This window comes from Miniopterus schreibersii (genome assembly GCF_964146895.1).
Source record: "Miniopterus schreibersii genome assembly, chromosome: 4".
Taxonomy (NCBI): domain Eukaryota; kingdom Metazoa; phylum Chordata; class Mammalia; order Chiroptera; family Miniopteridae; genus Miniopterus; species Miniopterus schreibersii.
This window is the reverse complement of record NC_138105.1, coordinates 29,634,428-29,658,143: the sequence shown is the minus strand read 5'-3', so window position 1 is coordinate 29,658,143 and position 23,716 is coordinate 29,634,428. Positions and strand designations below refer to the sequence as shown.

Genomic DNA, 23,716 nt, shown 5'->3' with positions numbered 1-23,716 from the left:
ACGCCCCCCTGCAGCTCTGCATCCCAGCGTCTGCATCCCAGCTCTGTTGGGCCGGCTGCAGCCCCGCCACAGAGCCCACACTGCAGGCCGCCCAGTGGCGTGAGATGCTGGGAGAGTTGCATGCTTTCGTATTTGCACAGTCATGGCAGGCTTTTCCTTGTGAAGTGAGTAGGACTGATCATTCCTTTCTCTCATTTTTTTCCTTCTTTATCCCATTGGGATGTTGAAGACAGAACATGACTATGATTGTTCTGTGGTCACTCTACAGTAATTCTGCACAATTGCCAAGAAAAATGATACCCAGCACAAAATCAGTCACCTGTTCCTCTCTCTCATTCCTTTTCAGTCCTCCCAGTGAGTAACGGTCCCCTGGGCCATCACAACACCTGTGGCTTTCCTGACACCACCCTGCCACTTGGCCTTGCCAGCCAACGCACTCCAGGCTGTGAGCCCACCTTCAAGGTGTCACCTCTGACATCCACTCATTCACTCAATGAACAAGTATTTGCCCTCTGCCTAATTTCCCCGGTGACGACCTATGTCCCACTGTAAACACAAACAGACAGATATTCAAAGAAAAAAATAAAAAATGAAAAATCTTGAATGGAAAGAAAGGTGACAGATTTTTGTCTGCAGCTCATCCTCAGAGATAAACTTTGGAGCCTAGTCAAGCCATAGATGGATCCAGATTCCTTTCTTGGTTTTAATCGTTTTGCAACAACAAACTGAAGCAACAGAAAAAGGTCCTCAGGACATGAACACATGGGAAATCGTGAGAGGCAAATCTTGAGGGCCCCCAGGGGACCCCACACTTCTGCTGATCACGTTTCCCTGAGCTAAACCGAAGGTGCCGAACTTCTGTCATTCAGACAGTCTCTTCCCACTCCCAGCTTTCAGATTGACCGAAGAGAGGAAACAATCTGTCCCTCTCAGGGAGGTCTTTTGACGTGAGGGAACCACAGAATATGTTAGTTGGTAAGCAAAATACGTTTTTTTAAAAATAGACGTTCTTCTGGCATGGAGGAGGTAGGAACTAGAGACAAGAAACAAGAGAAGGCTGGAACTAATGAAAAAATACATCGAATGGGGAAAATGTCATGAGGGCATGGTAGGCGGCAGGGCCCGGCCGGGGTGTATGTGGGTGAAGGGAGCCCCCACTCATCACCCACTTCTTTTAGCAGCTTAGGCAGATGGCATGCCTTATTATCAAGACTGGTAGATTTGATAGCACACTTTTTGGTAGAAAAATAGGAAGAATATGGTGTTTATTCTAATTCAAGGTAAATAATAACATAGTTTTGTACTTGGGGCAGGCCAGAATCAGGGACTCAAAGTCAAGGATATGACCAAGAAGAGCAAAGGGGAACAAAAAGAGGGCCATGTACCCTTCACGGGACTCAAGACACAGGTTTCAAATCATATAATCAGCATAGATTCTAAATTATGGCTCAAAAGAGAGTGAATTGAAATTATGACTCAGAAGAACTCAGCGGGACAGTCAGTACGTGCAAATGCTTCAGACAGACACATCCTTGTTGTTTTTTTTAAAAAACACACACACATAAACTTATATTTGGGTCATCCTTAACAGTTTGCAGAATATTTTTTAAATACACGTCACCAGAACTAAATAAACGGAATCGGAAGAGGCAGGAAGAGTTGCATTGTTTCACGGTTCAGAAGAACCACGGCCATTTGTGAGTAATGGCAGGTTGCTCCTTTGTGGTGGCGGGAGACGTGCAATTAGCCAGAAACAAGGCATGTGACAACAGTGAACAGGAAGAGCTATTTCCTGGACCCAAGGAGGGGGAGATGGTGCCTGGACAGCAAGTGCTAAGACTCTCCAGGTGCACCAAAGGACAGTAAGCACACACAGTCCTTCTCTAACCACCGTTATAACCTTCATGATAAAGCACTATACCTCATATGGCACCATGAGTTCTGTAGTACATTTGTTTTAAGTCAGATTGCTTATATAGATGGGGACCTTGCAAAAAAATTGTGCCCTGTCCCCTGTATGCCTTAGGGGTGGCCCTGACCTCAGCACAAATGGTCCCTGACTCAGTGATGCCCGCAACACACTTGCCACAGCTCCCCAACCTCCAGTTTATAAACATTGCTACGTTAGAGTCCTTCCTAGACAATTATGGGGGAAAAACCAGAACTTTGATTTAGAATCAGAAATGTAAAATGAAAACTTTTCCGCAGGGGTGTCAGTGGTCCTCCCTGGGGAAGCGTGGAGGGCGGGGAGCAGGAGAGCTCTGGGCGCGTCCACTTCTTGCCCCTGGGAGCGGTTACGTTCACTGTGATCATTCATTGACTTGTGTATTTAAGATTTGGGCACTTTTCTGTATGCATGTGACACTTAAGGAGTTTAGCAGACAAAAATGAAAAATCACCCTTAGATATAATTAGCTTCTGAAGCAAAATTATTTCACAATGAAGGGTACAGTGGCCTGGGAGAGCTGGAGCCCTAGCGCTGCGTAAGGGTTAACGTGGTGGGTTTCAGGGTCCCTTCAGCCCTTCCTCTGAGCTGCCCCATAACAAGTCAACTTCACAGTTAAACTCAGCTCCGTGTCACACCCTGCTGCAGAAAATAGACATTCTGGTCCAGGTTGTGTCCAGACACGCACTGCAGAGACTGACATGCAGCCTTGGAGGCCTTCCCAGAGGTGGTTCAGAGCGATTATGTAACATGCTAAGTCTGTGTTCCTTTTTCAGGCATAACTGAACCTTTGCCAAAACAACTAATTGCCAGTCCTTTCCCACTGACCCAAATAAAAACACCATAAATAAACTACAGTTCTGGGGGGGGGGGAAAGAAGAAACCACACAACGTGGCGTTCGAATGACATCACAGCCCTCTGTGTGGGACGCCACGCACCCCCTGAAGCATCTGACGCTGAATTTCACCTTTTTCGGTCATTACACCTGTTGAGTGAGTTCCAGGGGAGTGGGAAGAGGGGAGAAATGCATGCAGTTAAAAGAAACCAAAACAACAGCAAAAGAATATTTCTCTTTTGCTGACTGGTTTTGGTCAGAAACAGAAAACAAGGATTTTACTAAGCCCTCGGGTTTTAGGCAAGCCGTGAAGTAGGCACGTGTTCCCGTGCCCACAGGCCTAATGAGACGCAAGCAGGCGACCCGAAAGATTTAATACATTCCTTCCTCCCTTCCCGGTTCCTTTACGTCTGGTTTTTATGGGCCTCTGGTTTTATGGAGGAACTCAGAGTGTTTGCCCTAGACACATGTGTGGCTTCTCTAGGTGAGGTCCCTCAGTTAACGTGGACATGGTGTGACTGTGCGGTGGGGGCCCCAGAGAGAGCCGCTTTCCCCAAATCCCAGTACCCCGGCGTGGTAGTTACAGCACAGCTCTGGGGGGTGAATCCCCAGTTCCAGCTCTCGGCCAGGCACAGGCACCCTCGTAGCAAGGCCAACCGTCCCACGAAGCCCCACTGAGGCCTCGCAGCAGCAGGCTGGCATGGCCAGTGGGGTGTCCGAGTGCCAGCCTAAGGGTATGGAATCCAATTCTTTGGACAAACAGTTCCCTACAACTCTGTATGGAGTATTTACTGTGGGTGAAAACTCAGAAAAAGCCAAGATATGCCTCTTGCCCTTAAGCGATCAATAAACAAGCTACATAAATAAACCAAATACACCTGGAAATGATCCATTTCCCTGATTCACAGATGCCATTTAGAGAAAGACATACCATCAGGTGAAACGCGGTGAAAGCTGAACCTCATCCAGGGCACGCGCTGAGTGCAAGATGGAATCTCATGCGGGAAATTGAGACACGTGTAGAAAAGGAGCGGCACCGGAGCAGAGCCGGGGTGGCCTCAGGAGCAGGACCCAGAGGGACTCCAGAGAGCTGCCCCTGCCCCGCGCCCGCTGGCCCCGGTTACCTCATTTCATTTCCATAACAACGCCTGTGATGTGGATATTGTTATTCCCATTTTTGCAAATAAGGAATTTGCGAGACAGATATTAAGCCACTTTCCCGAGGGAGGTGGGAAGGCTGGTGAGTTAGGGAGCTGGCCTTGGGCCCAGGCAGGAGAGCAGTGCTGGGAAGACAGGCTGGGGACAGCGTCCTGGCAGGCCTACTTGCAAGCCTTGAGGCTTTGGGCAAGTGACATCATCTCTTTGTGCTTTAGTTTCCAGACCTGTAAAATGGGAACCAATAATAGCACTTACCCATGGGTTGTGGGGTTTTTTCAGCTTTGAGCTATAATGAACAAATAACATTGTAAGATATTTAAAGTGCACAGTCGATGTGAGCCCTGGCTAGGTGGCTCAGTTGCTTCGAGTGTCGTCCTGATGCACAACGGTTGTGGGTTCAATCCTCAGTCGGGGCACATGCAGGAAGCCACCAAGAATGCATAAATAAGTGGAACAACAAATCAATGTCTCTCTCAAATCAATAAATAAAAAAATTAAATAAAAAAGCAGAGAACGTGATGATTTAATATCCGTACATGTAGTGAAAGGGTCCCCCATCAGGTCAGTTAACACATCTATCCCCTCACATATTTGCCTTTTTTCTTTTATCTTCTTTTCTTTTTTGTGTGTGTGTGAGAACATCTGTCTATTCTCTTAGCAAATTTCAATTATACAGTACAGTATATTATCAACTATAGTCCCATGTTTTACCTGAGACCCTCAGACCTCCTTCATCTTGTAGCTGAAAGTTTGCATCCTTCTATCAAAGTCTTTGCATTTCCTCCACCAAGCCTCTGGCAGCCACTTTTCTACTCTCTGTTTCCAGGAGTTTGCTTTTTTTAAAAAACTGTTTCTATGAGTTCATTTTTCTTAAGTTATTTTAAGATTCCATATATAAGTGACACCATGCAGTATTTGTCTTTCTCTGTCTGGCTTATCTCACTTAATGTAATGCCTTCAAGATCCATCCATGTTGTTGCAAATAGCAGGATTCACTTCTTTTTAAGCCTGAATATTAGTCCACTGTGAGTGTGTGTGTGTGTGTGTGTGTGTGTGCAAACACACGCACAACTTGTGGGGTTATTTTTAAGTTTAAAAATTATGGTAGACTTAAAGCGCTTAGCAGGTGCCCGGTACCCGCCCTGAGACTGCACAATAGACGTAAGCTGTCCTGTTGGACTGTTCGGCAGGTGATGTGGGACATTCTCCTAAGGAACAGGCCAACCAGGTGATCATGGGGCCCCCTTGGGACGTGCAGATCTCACTAGACGCCCCGTTCTGCTAAAGGTAAGTAACCCTGGGATGAGTCCCTGCCAGCCTCCACGTCTCTCCTCACCACGGAACAGAGGAAATAGCAGGGAACGCTGTTCCTGAGGTAATTCCGACGAAAAAGCACTTGATGGCTATTGTGCAAATTCCAGGAACCCAGAGAAAAACCAACTGCGTCATTATGGGTCAGAGAGAGGAAAGAGGCCACCGGGCTGAGCGAATGTGAGGCCTGGACCTGGGAAAACAGGCTTCGGAAAGTTCAGAACAAACGGTCGGTGCGTCCCGCTGGCCGGGCCCGCCGTCCAAGAAACGGAGACAGAACCAGCCAGCCAGGGTTCCTGAGCACGTCAGTAATGCCTGAAAAGGCACAGGTGGCGGCCGCCACGCAAAACAGCTTCTCTGGAGTGTTCAGATTTCCACAGGATGTGCTTAAAGGGCAGAAGGATGTAACTCCGGGGCCAGGCCGTGCCAGGAACCGGGCGGGGGGGGCAGGGCAGGCCGGAGAGGCTCGTCAAAGAGGGGGCGCGCTTTCCACAGTTATTGCATTTTGTCTTTCGCAACCTGACCAGGTAGATGCGTGTTTGTGTTTCATGTGATATTGTGAAATAATGAGAAATTTGTGTGTTTGGTCTTCATCCCGGTTCCCGGCACAGAGCTCCTAAAACCCTTGTGATCTCCTGTGACAGCGGAGAGGGGAGCCTCTTTTGGATTTGTAATAAGCGCCTTTCAACCATACCTGAGTTTATGCTAATGAGGTGGCCCTAGGTGGGCCCCCAGATAACTTCAGGAGGGGGGCTGTTGCCAAAGGAACAAAAAGGCTGATGATTGAGATCAATAACCAATAGCCAGTGGTTTAATCAATTAGGCCATTTCTGTCCACTTTGTGAATTGCGTCCCTTGGTAAAGAGGAAGAGATGCAGTCACAGGAGAGAGCTAGGGTTTCAAAGCTGATGTGACAGACTTCCACCTGGGAACTTAGAGGTGGGAACCCCAGTTGGACGAGCCACGGGTTTAGAGGCTCACAGGACACAGGCCATTCCGTCCCAGGCCTACGTCGGGTCAAGATTTACTCGGGGGCAATATTTGTGCTTTATCTTGTGCCCCCTGTAAGCTATCTATTCATTGTCTATGGACAGTAGCCATAGCGTTGCTGTTTTACACCCTGCGGCCTTGATTCCTTGGCATTATTAATACATGCTCATCGGACACCAGGTAGAGGTACAGCACGGGGCTGAGAGGTGTGCTTTCAAAAGCTAAGTAGGTGCTCTCCGCCTTCGGGGGCGACCGCCCACCAAGGAGATCACTTCGACAGGAAGGTCTCAACGCAGGAACATATGGGAAGAGCCAACGTGGATGGTGGAGGTGGCCCGGGAGATCGTGGAAAGGAGAGGGAGCTGGAAGTTGGCAGAGCCAGGCACAGTTCCACGGAGAGGTGACCGTGGCTGAGCGTGGAAGGCTCAACAAAGGAAAGGGCCACCGAGGATGAGAGCACAAACCACACAAGGACGCTGAGGTGGCAGAAATGTGGAAGGGGAGCGGCAGGAAAGAGATGAAGCTTCTTGTAGCAGAGCTGGTGACGCAGAGCCCTAGAGGAAGAAAACTTGCATTATTAGGAGGCAGCCAGGTGATTCCAGCCTGAAGAGCTGCACTTTCTTGGGAGGCCGGGGACCCACTGGAGGGACTGCCAGACCCCAGGGCCGTGCAGATGGTTAGAGGAAAAGCAGAGACCAGGAGGCCAGTGCGCAGACCGAGCATGGCTGATGAGGCCTGGGCTTCACTGGGCACAGAGGGAGCAGAAGGGAAGGAAGGGAAGGAAGGAAAGGTCCTGAGTGACACAAACTTCTGTTTTTGAAAAAGAAAAGAAAAATTGCCCATAACCCCACCACTTTGGAGTGATAACCGCTGTCCACACCTTGATTCATATTTTTCAAGATTTCTTCCCACTTATACACTTTCCTTGGTTTGAAGCCTGTTTCCGGCAAGTTACTGCCCCTCTCAGGTGCCTCCCTCAACTGTACATGGACAGTGACCGACCTCACGGAGAGTGAAGTGACAGACGATGTCAGCGCACTAGCACAGGGCCTGCCGCAGTGAGCGCTTGCTCACTGCCTGGCTACTGTTACACAACTTCATTCTGCTTAAATGCTTGCCCAGCAGGGGATACCAATTCATCCAGCCATCTATTGGCTGGTACACCTTTAGGATAGCTCTAGTATTTTTATTTTTTGCTAGTACAAACAATGTTGCCATAAACATCCTTGTACATTCAAGTTTTAAAAACTCCCTTAAAAGATAGATTCCAGAAACAGAGAAGTTGACACATTTTATTTTATTATTATTATTTTTTAAATTTAGTCTTTATTTTATTTTATTGAGTTTTAGAGAGAGGAAGGCAGAGAGAGAGAGAAACATGCATGTGAGAGAGAAATATCTATCGGTTGCCTCCTGCACGTGCCCCACCAAGGGATTGAACCTGTGGCCTGGGTGTGTGCCCTGACGGGGAGCTGAACCTGCCGCCTTTTGGTATATGGGACGACACCCCAACTGAGCCACACCGGCTAGGGCAACATTTTAAAGGTTCATAAGATATTGCATGATAGGAAGGACACCTAAGATTTAGAGGCTGCTTTAAGGAAGAGAATGAATCACAGTTGGCTTAAAGATTCATAATCACTATTGGTAATCAATTGTAAAGGCTTTCAGAGAATGAAGTTCCTCTCTCTCTCTCTTCCTCTCTCTCTGTCTGGATAAGCCTTTGGAATGTTCCAGTGAGCTCCCTACACTTTCTTCCATGCACAGCGTGTAAGCCAGGAGTGCCAAAATGAAGAAGCACTTTGAAAGCTGCATTGTGAGTGCACAATGAACAGGACTATGTTCGTCCCTTCCCCACGCGACCGGCCTTAGCAGTCAAGTGCTGCACAGTGTTGTTATGGGTTGAATTGTGTCCTGACCTCCAGTGCCTCAGAATATGACCTCGTTTGGAGAAAGTTCAAATTCAAGCACTAGCATGGCCCTTACTCCGATACGACCAGTGTCTTATAAACCGGAAGAGTCTGATGCAGAGACAGTGCGGAGGGGAAGATGCAGGGAGCAGACAGCCGCCTGCAGGCTCAGTGAGGGGCCTGGAACAGGCCCTGCCATCGCCTGGATTTGGGACTTCCAGCGTCCAGAATGTGAGACAAGGAGTCTCCATTGTTCAAGCCACCCAGTTTGTGGTAGTTTATTATGGCAGCCCCAGGAAACTAATGGAATTATCATTTTTATTTTTAATTTGGATTAATCAAAATCCTTATTCAGCCTCAGCTGGTTTGGCTCAGTGGTTGGAGCGTTGGTCCACAGACTAAAGGGTCCCAGGTTCGATTCCAGACAAGGGCATGTCCTCGGTTGCAGGCTCAATCCCCAGCCGCAGTCAGGGTGTGTGCGGGAGGCAACCAATAGATGTATCTCGCTCACATGGATGTTTCTCTCTGTCTCTCTCTCTCTTTTTTTCTCTCTCCCTTCCACTCTCTCTGAAAAGCAGTGGAAAAAATATCCTCGGGTGAGGATTTGAGGATTCAAAAAAAACCCCAAAAAAGATCCTTGATTCATGATCCATTGTCATCATTGGACTGTGAATGTCCAGCTTAAATGTCATTATTTACTTGTTTTTAATGAGGAATTCACATCTGTGAGCCCATCTTCCAAACAAAAATAAGACCGGGAAATGACTCACATCTAATCATATGTTCCCCCACCAACGTCACCCCTGTCCTCCCCACCGTCTGCCTGCATCCTCAACTCACTATTTCCTTGCTTTTCTTTCTCTACAGTTTTATTGTATTCCTAAGCTGCACATTTAAAAGATCCAGCAGCTGCTTATAACTATATGAAGGGTAGGTTTTTATTGATTTGACAGAGAGAGAAACATCGATGTGAGAGAGAAACATCAATCGGTTGCCTCCTGTATGCGCCCCAACTGGGGATCGAACCTGTAACCTAGGATGTGCCCTGACCGGGAACCGAACCCACCACCTTTTTAATGTACAGAGCGACACTCCAACCAACTGAGCCACAGTGGCCAGGGCCACGCTGCTGTACTTCGTTACAGTCTTTGCTGTTTTGAAATAAAATGTCCTGATGATGTCACGACTGCTCATTGGAAACGCGCTTCCACCCCCATCCTTCCCATGGCTCCTGCTATTTTAGCTGGAGGGCCCCAGACCCTGTATCTCAGGACACAGGAGCCTCCTGGCCCCCATGCCACGAGGACTTTGGGGCTCACAGCTGAAGGGACCTTCCATCCTCATTTTCTGTCACATCTTTGTTCATGGCAACAAAGCAGCCACGAGGACCTCCTTCCAATGAAGCATTTCCCTCTGGTGACCAACCAAGGGGGTGGAATAGTTCGGCAGCTCGCGTTGCTCAGGTTTCAAAGGGTGAGTAAAGGGAAATGTTAATATGAGTCAGAATTTGCCCGGTGGTTTTGAGTAAATAACCCGAAAGCTGTCTTTCCCCCTCAGGTTCCTGAATGAGAGCTGCGTGCCCACCCTTTCCTTGGGGAAGCCAGGGGTTTGGAGGAACAGGATGGCCCGGGGGACAGAAGACTGAGTGTTGGTGAACCGCCAGCCGGCCCTCCTTTCACTCGGTGACCTTGGACAAGTCACTGAGTCAAATGTGCTAAGAGATGCCTTCTCATTCTAAGATCAGAGACCAGACTGCCTGCCTTCTCTATTCATGCAAAACTCAACCTTGCCTAGTCCTTAAAATGTCTAAATAGGCTCTACGGAGTGAGTCCAGTTTTTCCTCATTAGTCCAGTAAAATCTGGGGGGAACAAGGACTGGTGGCTCTGTCGCACCCATTTTGGCCATGACTCCAGTCCTCACCCCCAGAGCTGAGGAGCCGCACAGATGAAGCTGCCTCAGAGCCTCTGGAGGGGGCCTTCTGGGGCTGGTGGGGGCGGTTCACGTCCCTCTTTCACTCCTCCGGCTGCTCTGGGGCCCAAGGGTTCTAAAGGCTACAGCCGCCATTCTCAAAGGCAGAAAACTGAGGGGCTTGGAGAGGGGATGGGAAGGATGATGGAGGAAGAAAGTCTAACCCGTGCAAACATTAAAATAACATGACCTTTGTGCCATAAGTTAGGGGCTTGGCAGAAATGGCTTATTACGCAGCTGGGGTGTTTGAAATGGAGAATTTGCTGGGCTGGCAGATTAATTCCATTTATGATGGGGAAAGTATTCCGGGACATTAAAGGATTTATTTGTTTGCTAATCTGCTTCGGACTCCAGGGGCCATGCTACAAAATAAGGAACGGGTCAGAAAGGAGAGCTTAGGGAAAGGAGACGGAGTTGTCATCCCCGGTTCCGCAGTAAGTTCTGCTAACCCGGCGCCCGCCGAGGCCGAGGCCGAGGGCCTCTAACACTGCGTTCTGCGGACACGCAGGCAAGAAGGCCTTGCTGCTGCCGGTTGCAGGTTAGGGTGGTCAGCACTCGTCTGAGAGAGAAGCACATGAAAAATGTATTTAGGTTTCTAACACGCTTTAATCTTCACTAGATTTATCAGGAGCAACCACCAATAATTATTTTAATTTAGTGCAATCTCTTCTAATCTGTAAAACCCCTTCTTTCCCTCCGAAACATATGCTTGACTTGCCTTTCCTCCCAGTTTCTTTTTCAGAGACTAGAACCTTCTTTGGGGTCAAGCAGTCCTTTTGTTTTGTTTCCCAGCTCCTCGATAGCGCCGAGGGAGCGCAGCCGGTCACTGGGGACAGAGCCTCAGCCCTGCTGTTCCCTTACCCGGTAGCCGGCGCCTTTGTGTTAACAGGCAAGCTGTTTTCCGCGAGGCATTTCCTTCCTTACCTACCTCACAGAAAGTTCTGCTTTATTTTTAGCACCATCCTGGCTCCGGTTTTGCATTTGTGTGCATAATCCCATCACCATCCCGCTTAGGCTCGGGGCACCTTCCGTGCCAGGAACCCAGAGGCCTTCACAAACGTTCGTCAGTTCTTGCAGCACGCCCACGAGATACTGAGCGCTCCATCCCGAGCGGCATGTTAGTATCCGCATTTGGTGATTTTGACAAAATCCTTTGGCCGCCTCCTTCCACCGGGTGCTCTCTAATGGGTTCACCTCTAGTCCAGTGGGCTGGCCGGTCAAGACCATGGTCAAGGAATGAACCCAAAACGAAAGGAAACACAGAAGCAAGATGTGCACTGCGGTGACAGGAGGCTTGGCAGAGATCTGTCCTCCCCTCCACTGACACAGCTGGGAAGGGACCCCGCAGAGGCCCGGACGGACGACCTCTGGCCTCTGCCCAGAGCGCTGCACCAGCTCCTGGGATTCTGAGCTCCTGGACCACGTCGGGGTTGGTGGGCTCTGTGACAAGGAACCGCAACCCACCCTACGGGTTACCCCAGAAGCTCCTGGGAACCCCTTCCTGTTCTTTGGGTTAGCAGAACCTGGCCTTGTGCTAAAACTTCCCCGTCATATTTTTTCAGGTACACCAACTTCATGTAAGAAAACCTCCCCCAAATTTTAACACTTTACAAATGTTTGGGCCTTTGCGACTTACAAAGTGTTTTAATGTGTTAATATTTCTATTTCTACTTGAATGATCCCCCCAGCTGCTAGGTTTACTAGATATGCTGTTAAAACAGGAGCTCTACAGAGGAGTCAAGTGGTGATCTGTTTTCAAGGTGAGCCCAGGAGACAGAGGGCCGGATGGCTCCCTTGACTGAACCCAGGACGCTTGCAGGAGCCGTGGAAACGGCTAATGTCCTTCAACTCACAGCCACCGGACTCTTTTGCATTTATTCACCCCCCTCAAGTTTCTGACCAGTTCAAGTCATGTGCAGGGGACAGAGCACAGAAGGCCACCTAAGTGTCTTTTGTGGAGATATGCAAATAAAGGAGGATGTTATTTTTTAACAAATTTGGCACAGAAGCTACATGATATTCCTTTACTTACAATGGAAATTGGGGATAAATGTGTAGGCTTTTATATACTAAAATAAAGTTGAGAAAAGATTAAAAATGATATGAATTTAACATAAAATATAAGCATTTGGTTGATGACAGGGAATCTCTGTGCTCTGCGTTCCTGACCACTGACCTCAGTGGGCGCCTCGAGCTACCTGCCTTCTCACTGCACTTTCATGGGCCTCTTCCTCCCTCCGCCCCCGCGCTCGCTGAGAGCACGGCTCCCTGTTGCACTGAGGAAAGTCCTGTTTCACCCAATCTGCCTGCTGCCTGAGCCACCTGCCCTGCTCTGTGCACGCCCCAGGCCCTGGACCTTGTACTCTTCCCTGGCTTTGCCATTTACAGGTCTGGATCTAGCGCTGATTCCTTCGTCTTTAATACGCCAGGAAGGCTCTGGCATCTCAACCTTATTAAACGTAGGCCTCCGTTGCGAACATTTCAGACAACCAACCAAGTAAACTCCACTGCACTTAGGATATTTCATGCAAATACCAAACTGATGATAGGCATGAGAGAGAGAGAGAGAGTGAGAGAGAGAGGCGGGGGGAGATACTTTTGGCTAAAAGAATTCTAAGAGATTAGAAATGAGAGCAGCTCTGTAGACCATCAAACTCACAACACAGTGCTGGCTTCGCATTGCCAACTGGATGAAATCTAAACTTCCCATGTTTGGCAGATAGATGTAGGAGGCATTGTTTGGGAATGGAGGGAAACAAAATTGTATAATTACGGTGGAGCAAGGTTATATACCTTACTTCCAAATCTAAATATTGCTGAGTTTATTTTTATTTATTTGTTTATGTCATGAGAACTTCCAGGAAAGATTTTGAGCATGTGCATTTTAAAGACAATGATATTGTTCAGGAAATTCAGGAAACAAAGTACTTTCCTATAATAAAAGGGCATAAAGCTCACAATGTGTCCTGCAGGCATTAGGGGAGAATCCCTTTCCTGGTCTTTTCAGCTTCCAAGGGCAGCCTGCCTTCCATGGCTCCGTCTTGAAGACTGGCCCCAGAGCATCTTCACTCTCTCTCCCCCCCTCTTTCCCTGATTGATTCTCCCGCCTCCCCCCTTCCGTTTTAAAGGCCCTTCTGATTACATCGAGAAAACCCAGCACTCATCTAGAGATCCTTAGCCACACCTGCAAAGTCCCTTCTGCCACGTCAGGCAACGATGAATTCAGTTTCTGGGGGTTAGGACGTGCACATCCGTGTGTGTGTGTGTGTGTGTGTGTGTGTGTGTGTGTGTTACTCCGACCACCACAAAAAAGATTAATTTGGTTTGGATTTTGTTCTCCAAAAAAAGAGCTGTTGGATCAATCATTTGTGTGTTGTTTTTGGTGGTTAATTTCAGCTCTTGCTTTTATATTTTCCTGAAGTTAATTTTGGAGTTCTTTACAATAATTTGAGAACAATGCTTACTTCAGTTAATCTTATTTGATTAATAGAAGTCTTTCGGTCTATAAATTATCCTCCCTGCAGAGTGTTCATTGTATTTCATTGAATTTGATATACAGTATTTTCATGATTATTTTCCAGATATTTTACTATTTTGATTTCTGCTTTGATTAAAGAATAATTTCAAAATGAATTTTGAATTTCTAAGTAGTTGGTTTTTGTTTTTACATTTCTTTAGTTTTATTACATGGTGGTTATAGAGCACATTCTGCATCATTTCTGCCTTTGCAAATATATTGTGGTTTTGTGTGTGTGTGTGCTCCCTATTATCTAATTAGATAGATTATACAATGAGAGCATGGAACAATTACATTCTCTGTTTGCAGACTTTAAGCATGTATCTAAGTTATTTGTATTCTCTCTATCGTGGAGATAATTTCTACATCAGTTTATAAAGAGATTCTTTATTACTTTTTACAGCATTATAATGTTCCATTGTAATGATATACCATAACCTAAATAACCCCTACTGATAAATTTTTCTGATATTTTGCTATTATTAACAAATGAGGCTGTAATGAATACATTACCATTCTATGGTAAATAATATGCCATTCTGTGGGAATATATCTGTGGAATAAATTATTAATAAATCCCTTTCCTGAGCTTTTCTTTGAATCTTACTAAATTGTTTTATAATCTCCTGAGTCACACTGCCTGTGTGTTTCCTCAATGTTTTTTGAGACTGCAAAGCAGTTGAATTCTAAAATTTTCTTCTTTCCTCAGGAAACATCCCTCCTAACGTGCTCCTGCTCTATTTTGGGGGTTCAGTACTTTGTTTCTCCCCCACCCCCAACCTTTCCCCCAGATTTTTGGCAGTTACCATGCTGCTATTCCCATCTTGGGAATTTCAATCTGTGGTCATTCCTGGCCCCCAAATAATCTGTGGTCCGTATCCATGACTCCCATATTTACCTGTCAATATTTTCATTATGTTGGTGCAAATAGTATTTTAATTGCTGTGGCTTTATGATAAATGTATGAACATATTATTACACGTCAGTTCCTTTCTCACTTAACTGTATTTGATTTTTCATATGTACGTTTCTCATTATTTTAATATTTTTGAAATCAGGACATAATAATAATATTCAAATCACAGTACTTTATATTTTTTCCTCAAAATGACGTTTTTAAATTAATAGTCTTATCATCGATGGTATCTTGAAACCAATGAGGTATTTTCTATCACATCGTATGTACTCTCAAGCAGAGTATGCGTTGAACTTCCTGGATTCTTTTTAGGTTAGGCCAAAATGTGTTGTACCTGATGGATAGCCTTTGAGTATTTAACATCTGTTCCCTAATTTCAGTGTAGACAAACTCGATTTGCCTTTCTTTTCATTACCTTGGGTTTTGTTGTGTGTGGTGTGTACATGTTGACTCTTAAGCCATCTATCCTGAAATGTTTACCATTAAATGTGAAAGGGGAGTCTATAAGTTTCCCAATGATTTTGTAAGCCAATTTAAACCCTGTAACATGTCTCTTTCTGCTCAAATTTGCTGGAGTGAATTCTGTCCCCCCAAAGTCAGCCGCCAAAGATAGAGGCTGCTGGGGATGTATCAGGCAGGGACGTTAGGTTAAAAAGCCTACCCCCCCACACACACTGTCGTCATGAAAACTGAAGGAAGGAAAGCAAATGAATTTGGAGCTTTAGAATTTCTATATTTGGAAACTACTGTTAGTTCAAACCATATCAAATTTCCAAGGGTGCTTGCGTGTGTGCACCTCCCTAAAGGAAGGACTCAGGGAAACGTGACAAAATGAACCGAGACGCTTAATGATTCGCATTCAGGCCAAGGAAGTCATTGTATTCTATCTCTACTGCAACTTTCTATAGCTTTTTCCTGATTAAGATAAATTAAACATATACCCAAGTTCGGTTTTCCCATAAATCCAATAATTATGTTTTCAAAATGGAAAACCTATACATTATTTTTAAAACCTGTTTTATACATTAGAAATAACACAGAACTGAACATTTTTCAAGCTAAGTTAGGGCAGCCAGTATTAAGCTTATAAATACATTTTCTTGCTCATGAAGAAGTAAAAGTTAGAAGCCATTATTCTAAGTTTTGTTGTTAGAAGGAAACATTCATTTCACTATTCAAACTAAAGTCTCTTGGAAAAAAGTGTCAATCTGAATATCCCCCAAACCCTGAAAAACCTGGACCAAAGACAAAATCTAACCAAACACATGCCAGAAAAGCATTTTCCTTCCTTGCTAAAGTTTTCCATGAACTATATTGTGTATCCAATCACAAACAAACCCAAATAACAGGAGCATACACTGTTTTAAGTCCATAAACATGAGACTCTGGAATCAGAAGTAAAAACCCTCATGGAGATGACGTTGGGGTAAACTGTTATTAGTGACATCTGACTCTTCTCTTTTGTGACTCAGAGTTTTACTGGTAGTTGTCAAAGGACACAAACTTCAAATTAAGGACTATCATTGCCTTCTCAATGGTAATAATTGGTTATCTAAAGATATAAAAATAATTGGTTTGTAATAAAGATGTAGTACTCTAAAAATCTTTTTCAAATTCTTAACTTCCAACTCCTTTCTCCCACCGCTCTGCAAGATGTCGCCTAACTTTTGTTAGCAAGAAATTTCTCTCAGCCCTGGCTGGTATGGTCCAGCGCTTAGAGAGTCGGCCTGTGGGCAGAAGGGTCCCAGGTTAGATTCCAACCAAGGGCCTGTACCTCGGCTGCAGGCTTGATCCCCCACCCAGGTTGCGGCGCATGCCAGAGGCAACCAATTGATGTGTCTCTCACATCGATGTTTCTCTCTCTCTCCCCCTTCCACTCTCTCTGAAAAGCAAGGGAAAAAATATCCTCGAGTGAGAATTAAAAAATATAGTTTATTAAACAAAAAGAAATTTCTCTCAACTTGTTTCCTGGGTCCTAGAAGCCTGACCTTTTACTAGCCTTCCTGCATTTCATTCTATCACACCTGGTGCTCCTGATTTTCCAGGCTCGTGGGGTTGGGATCACTGAGGACTGCGTCGGAAGCGCACGGAATTAGGTTCAATGATATGATTGCGACGCTGACAGAACGCAGTCATGGTCACAGATGCATTTTGCCCTTGAACTGCAACATCTTTTAAAAATTATCATGAAATACTTAGGCATACAAAAAGTGTAGACTGTATTACAATCAATACTTGCACCCCCATCACCCACCTTAAGACAGGAAACTTTCCAACTTCTCCCCCAAGGAAATTCCTCCTCAGTATTTGGTGCTTTTCATTTCCATTCAGGTAGTCTTTTACTGCACATCCCACAAACAACATATAGTATTTTGCATGCCTTAAACATTAAATAAATATTCTAAGTATCCTTCTGAAATATTCTTTTTGTTTTTGAGATTCACCTGTTTTATGTGAAGCTCTATTTTTTACTGCTCTAAATACTGCATTGTACGGCTATTCCATAGAAGTCCACTCTTTTATTGGTGGATATTTAGGTTGTTTCCAGTTTCTTACTACTTACAAATAATGGTGCCATGATTTTCTGATTCATTTCCTCATTGAACACAACTTGCCCTGAGATACACAAGAACTGTTGAGTTACAGGGTCTTCAACATGACTAGACATGCCAGTTACTTTCTGAAGTGGCTGTACCATTCATGCTCCAATGGCAGAGTGGGGGATCCACTGCTCCCAATCCTTTGGGATTATAAGCACTGTAGGCAGGGTCTTAGGTGCTGGAATCCTGCGGCCGGGCTGAGGATCTGTTCCTCCAACTGGTGCAACTGCTAGTCATCCCAAGGATATTTCTAGCTCAGATCCATGGTTTGCTGTTAATTTCTAGGCTTTGAGCTTCTGTATCACAAAGGTCTTGTGAATTCAAACCCTGAAGTCATGGTTAGGAGGGTCCAATCAGAGTTCTCAGAGGAGCCTTTTTTCTTCTTTAATCCAAATCGCCGACCATCGAAGAGAGGCTTTTTGAGGTCTCCCTGCCGGCAGGAAGATTTCTTTTCTAGTTGCTTTTACACTGAAGGTCTTTAAAGATCCAGCATTAAGTATGAGGCTCAGTTATAACTTCCTATGTCGTATGGGCTGAAAAGTCTGAGCGACCTTGAACATCTGAACTTCTTGCTGACGGAGGTTGCTACCCTCCTCCCCCAACCCAGCCTGCAGCCCGAAAGCCTCAGTGTCGGTTCAAGCTTACTGTTCTGGTTTTTATTTTATTAGCAATGGGGTTTCTTTAATTTTCATGTTCAGGCCTTTGGAGAAAAAATTGTCTTATTTTCTTGTGCCCTCAGCCACTTACAGGAAAGTTATGCTCCTCTAACAAGCAAAGGGAAAACAGGAAGCACAAAAGTAATTTTGAGGTTCTTATTTCAACATGTAAGCCTTATTTCCTAAGTCAGCAGAGTCCAATAGAATTTCTGAGTGATGGAATGTCCTACAATCTTTTCTGTCCAACATGGCAGGCACTCGTCACATGTGGCTATTGAGTACTTGAAATGTGGCTAACATGTCTGATGAACTAAAATTTTTAATACTATTTAATTTCAGTTAAAGTTTAAACTTAAATAGTTTCATGTGACTAGTGTCTACTATATTTGACAGCAGTTCTAAATAGTAGTAATATTTTTCTTCCCTCAGGTGGTTTTATGTACTAATAAACCAATGGAGTCTGGGAAAAAGCCTTGCAAATCCACTTCTGATAGTACAGAATGAAGTAGTTGGGGCACGAGTTCAGAATATTTGCCACCACAAAACTGTAGAGCCCCATTATTTTGATAATCAGGTATTTCTTGCCTCAATTCTTTCTGGAATTTTCGAAGATCTACAGTGAGCAGGTTTAAGTGCACAGTCTTTCCATTGCCAGGAAGTCAGGGAATCAATGTCCAACAACTTTTCAAGGATATGTATGGGGCACTTAAGCGTCAAGAAATTCCAAGGATAAAATAACCAGGAGTATAAATACACATATTTAGAATGCAACACAAGACAATATGATTGACAGTACAATTTGGTTCATCTTTTAACTGAAAAGTTTATTGGTGACCTGAAAATGTGTACAAGTTAAAACATGAACACTTCATATAATTTATTTGTAGCATTTGATGAAAAAAACAAACCCAAGTCTACTGTTCTAGGCCTGGACTAGGCTTATATTTCCAATTTTTTAAATTTTCAAAGGGTATGACAGTATATGAAATGACTCTTTTAATTCTTTTTTCTTTAATTGCCATAAGTACAGATTAACATGGCTAAAGCAAAAATGCAAGTATGAATTATAATGAGAACCAATACGTTTTTGGAAACAAGGCCACATAAACTTGGCTGGTGCATTTGGCCATTTCATTGTTTGGCCTTAAAAAATAAAGATTTGTAAATATTTCCCACCATGTGTTCATCTACATGCATTAACTTTGTTCTTGTACAAAACTGATGCCCACATTTGGCATTCTGGAATGCACTGAAATGAGGTTCTGAAGTAAGGAAAGCATTTCATGGGATGAAGGAACCAGGTCAAAAATGAAAAAGCTAGAAGTTTGTATTTTAAAACTCAGCACACATTTCCAGATAAAACTGATTTAAACTCCTGTCCAGAGATTTTCATTGTATCTATATGATTTAAAATGTCTACAAGAACTGAAGTACTTTAATTCCAGTCAACAAATTTCAGACATTTTGTTTTTAAAAAATTTCTTTTTTAACACTCTCAACACAAAATTTTAAAATGAAACAAGTTTTCTCTAGAAAGCATTTTTAGCATAACAAATATGTATGTTTTTTCAGAGTGTATGAAGCCCACTCTTCTCTTGATAATCTTCATAGAAACGTCTCAGTGACTCCGGAATTCTGGGTGTCACAGTGCTCAAGGCTTGAGTGAAATGTTTTCTCCTGATGCATTTGGCTTTAATGTCTTCTTCCAACGCCAGAAGGGCAGCCTCTCTACAGACAGCGATGACCTGATGGGAGAGAGAAAGCAATCAGTACTGGTTTCTAGAAATGTAGCATTTCAAATATTCATCTGGTGTAACTTCTACAACTATAAGCACATTGCTAAACTTTATCTTCAAGAGCTAGTCCACTTAAATTTTCAAAAGGATAAAAAGTAATCACCTTCATTCCAAAATGCATTAAGTACTCAGAACCAGGAGCAGCAACATATATAAGATATGGCACTTGCTTATAACTGTAAAGGTGGAGCTGACACGCAGGCACACATGTCTCACGCAGGACGACAAAGGACAAGTGTGTACGTGTGGTGGGGGCAGGGAAGGCGGCACTAGAGCGAGGTCCGGCTCATCAGCACACCTGGCCATAGCACAGAATCGCCACATTCCTTTCAGCCTTTGATGTATTACCAACATGTAAAAGCATTTCATTATGTGCATCTCTTTAATGAGTTCTTAAATCTCGGGAATATCAGATCGAGTTGTCTTCGTTTACTTTGGAGAGCTGCGTTAGAACAGAGAAGTGAGTTCTGTTTACTCAGTGAGGGAAGCTGAAAGAATGGCAGAGAAGGGGGGCAGAGGGAGGGAGGGGAGAGTGGGCGGTGGGGAACCGGAAGGGAGGCAGGTTCAAGTCTTGAATCCTGAAATGTGTTTTTAAGCTCTCTGGACTTCAGACAGCGGAAGCAGGCTGATGGCAGTGTCATTCTAAAGACACATTACTGTGGTGAAAGGAGCTTGTGGGATGAAAAGAGATATTGTGATTTTCAGGGCAATAGGGAAAACAGTGATTGATACTGACTGCGCCCTTCTATCGGTAAATGAAAGAGCCAGCTGAAACGCATTTGTCCAGCCATTCAGCATATTTTCTCTGTTTGTTCACTTACTGAAAAGGGCTCCTCTGCTTATGCTGGGCTAATGGCTGCCAAAGCAGTTCAGTAGCTTTTTAGGGGATTTAACAGCATGTTTAGGGAGCTTTTAAAAAAACATGCATAGATTTAGGTGGCTTTGTCAAATTACGACAATGTAACTGTTAGTTCTGGGCTTCATTAATGAGCACTGAAGTTGGTGGCTACAGTCCTACATGTTAATGCTTTTCCAGAAAGTGACTACCAACTCCAAGGAAAACACAAAACTTCAGAAATCAGCAAAACAACTTCATCACAGACTCTGGTGCAAAAAGAGTTATTTTGAAAATAAGACATGATAAATAATAAGCACAGCAAAAAAGTGTGGAATGCCCAGCATGGTAACCTGGCAATCCAATGGTCCCACTGTGTTCCAGAGACCTTGGTGACCTCCTTGAGGGGCCATGAAGGGACCTAGTGTGGACAGCCTCAACCCTTCTCCCCTCCTTCTGAGCAGCACTTCCATCATGTGGGCAAGAATTTGAAGCAATGGTTGCAAGGCTAAAAAGTATGAAAAAGAATCAGAGAGGAGGCGGCAGAGAGGACCGAATTTCCTGCTGGCTGGTGGAGTCCAGCTGACAGTACAGGAATTCCAGGCTAAGTGGAACAGAGAAGTCATCTCCCCCAGCCAATGCCATGTCTTGCACACTTCAGAACTGGGACTTAGCTCAGAGAGCACTGGACCCAGAGCATCCTGGCTACAAACATTTACTGAGTACCTACCATGTGTGCCAGACAGCTGCTCGTGAATGTGCTGATCAACTGCTATGTGACCAGTGCCCCAGGTTTTGTACAATGCAGCTTGGCTAATTTGGGTTTGTGTGACGTCTCAATGGGAGAATGGCAAAGGGAGTGGCCAGATGAGCTAGTATAGGATTGTGGTGGTGGGTGGGTGGGGAGGTTGGGTTGAGTTGAAGAAAGGACAGGTGACTGCAAGGCTGCCTGGAGCCTCTCAAAGTTCGTGGAATTTGACTCACAAAACTACCCAGTAGGTGGCTAATCCTGCCAGCACATCTGAGAAAGTGAACCAACAGTCCAGGAGGCTTCTTCTTTCAATACACAGTAATCAAACTGAGAGAAGAGGAAATGACTATACTCCTGTAATCACTGGAATCTCAGGTAGTCTGACATGGCAAGGTAGAGGCATGTGGGTAGTGACAGGTCACTGAGGCCTCAAAGGCTGTCCTTGGGGTCAGCTTCCCTGAGCAATTCCTCTTTGCAGATCAGCTTTTCTTTCTTCACATCATCTGTAGATTTTTCCTCTAAGCTATAAATTGCATTTTGCCCTTATGTGGCAGCTTCCATGGCAGTGACAGAGGGGGCCTTGGTAGTGAGATGTGGTCAGAGCAGTCACAGCCACTTTAAGGTTGGATATCTGTAACTCGAGTCCTTTAGTGTATGTTAATGTCTGAGTAATTCCCTATAATATTTAGTACTGGCCTGACTCCTAATTAACAATTCCATCCAATCTGGAAACCTACAAATCTGTGAGATACAGAAAACTTGGACAGAGCTTTGACTAGAGTGCTGAGAAATGTTTGGATTAGACAGAGATGACCTTTAGAACTTTTGAGAGACAATGACAAGGGAAACAGTGGCTGAATCCTGATCCTCGAGGACCTCACAAGAAGGTGTCCTCCTGGGTTTGCAGCTGTTTGCGTTTCTAGGGTGGTAAAAGGACTAACTGAATTCAACACTTTGCTTTGATAAATGTCATCTTGCTTCTTTTTATTTACAAGGACGCCCTGAAGAACCAGTCAATTAGGCAGGCAATCCTTTCCGTCACTTTTATTTTCCTGTATTTGCTTAGCAATATACAACCAGTAACTGAGAGGAAATAGTGCACTACTAATAACTGACCAGTCATGCTTCATCAATCAACATCCACTGAAAAGCTCCTTGGTGCAACAGCGAGTTGAGGCCAGATGGAGGATCCAGAGATGTCCAAGACACGGTACCTGTCTTCCAGTGCTCCCAAACCAGGAGGGATGGACAGCAGTTAACTGCCCTGTGTGGCATGGTGTTAGAGGTACCATTAGCAAGGCAAAAGCAAAGTGCTTTGGTATGAAGAGAAGGAAGAAATTAGTGCTTCATAAACTGGAGTGGGAAGGACAGAATTTAAATATTATACAAGAAAGGAAAGGGCATTCTCAGGAGAAGAAATAAGGTGAGAAAAGAAACGGCAAAGTGGGTAGGGAGTCCAGGGATTACACTGAGCTAGCTGCAGTTGCCAAAATGGAGAATTAAAAATAAAAGAGTAATTCTATCATCAAAATGGCACTAAAAATAATGACAACAGTTTTCAGAAGTCACGTGGGCCACAATGGCAGTGAGGGCTAGTCAATGACAGCCACCTCTAAAGCTCTAAACCCACTTTACAAGCAGCTGATGCACAAGTAGCTGACAGAGCACAACTCCTAAAGTTCCTCTATTTTCCCCATGAAAGGGCTTCTTAGTGAAAATTCCAAAAGGAAAAGTCTTAATACTACTACTGGTTCTTCTCTCCTGATCCAAAGAAGACAGGTCAGAAAGCAAGTATTCTTGGGAGGTCCATCTCATGATGGCAGGTTCTGTTTGCTCTGTGGTCATGATTTTAGCATGAGTGCAAGACCGAATTTCCTAAGAAAGGCACACCTTTTCTGCTTGCTCTTGTGGCCCAAGCCAGCATTCCCCCTGAGCTATCAGTGTCTTACAGAGGAAGTATTTCTGATCAAGTAAGTTTTAGGTAACAGTGTCTATACTGTTTCCCACAAAGCACAGTAGAATTTTAAAGATCTTGTGAAGCCTAGCAATGATGATCTGCTTAATTTTCTTTAACCCAGAGAGTTCTGTTTCCTACAGAACTCTCCTTGGCCCTGTCCTTGGCAGAACAACTATAAATGGCTATCATTAGGGTTACTGGTTATCCTCAGCACACTCTCTGAGAGGTGCTAACCTACACCAAACAATTTAGCCAAGGCACAATGTGGCTTTTGCCTATCTCAGACCTTTGTTCTTTTGCTCTTCCCTATTCCAGAACAGAGAGAAGAGGGAAAGGGCTGAGCAAAAGACAGAGGATCAGTCTGTTTAACGAGGTCAAAGGGCAGTGGTCACAGTACACACTTGTGCTCAGAGATGTAAACAGTCAATGTATATTTGTTGAATTGAACTCAACGGTTCTTTAATTAAAAACAAGTTTTCAAAAAGTGTGTGTTATATGCATCTTTCTCATATCTGGCCCATATCCTCTAATATTTTCACTTACGTTTATTATGGCCTAGACTTTGTCAG

The 23,716-nt window shown here is 44.6% G+C and overlaps 1 protein-coding gene across 3 annotated transcripts in view; it reads right to left on the bottom strand.

Annotated features, from left to right (window-relative positions):
• Nucleotides 1-18,608: 18,608 nt before the first annotated feature.
• Nucleotides 18,609-23,716, bottom strand: part of AFG2A (AFG2 AAA ATPase homolog A) — a 235,616-nt gene continuing 230,508 nt past the window's right edge. For 2 of the 3 annotated variants that reach the window (XM_081135502.1, XM_081135504.1), the window contains one exon: nt 18,609-19,553. In XM_081135502.1, coding sequence (XP_080991628.1) covers nt 19,377-19,553 — 177 coding nt within the window. In that variant the 3' untranslated portion in view covers nt 18,609-19,376. The remainder of the gene's footprint in view (nt 19,554-23,716) is intronic. The other variant, XM_081135503.1, reaches the window with a different exon arrangement.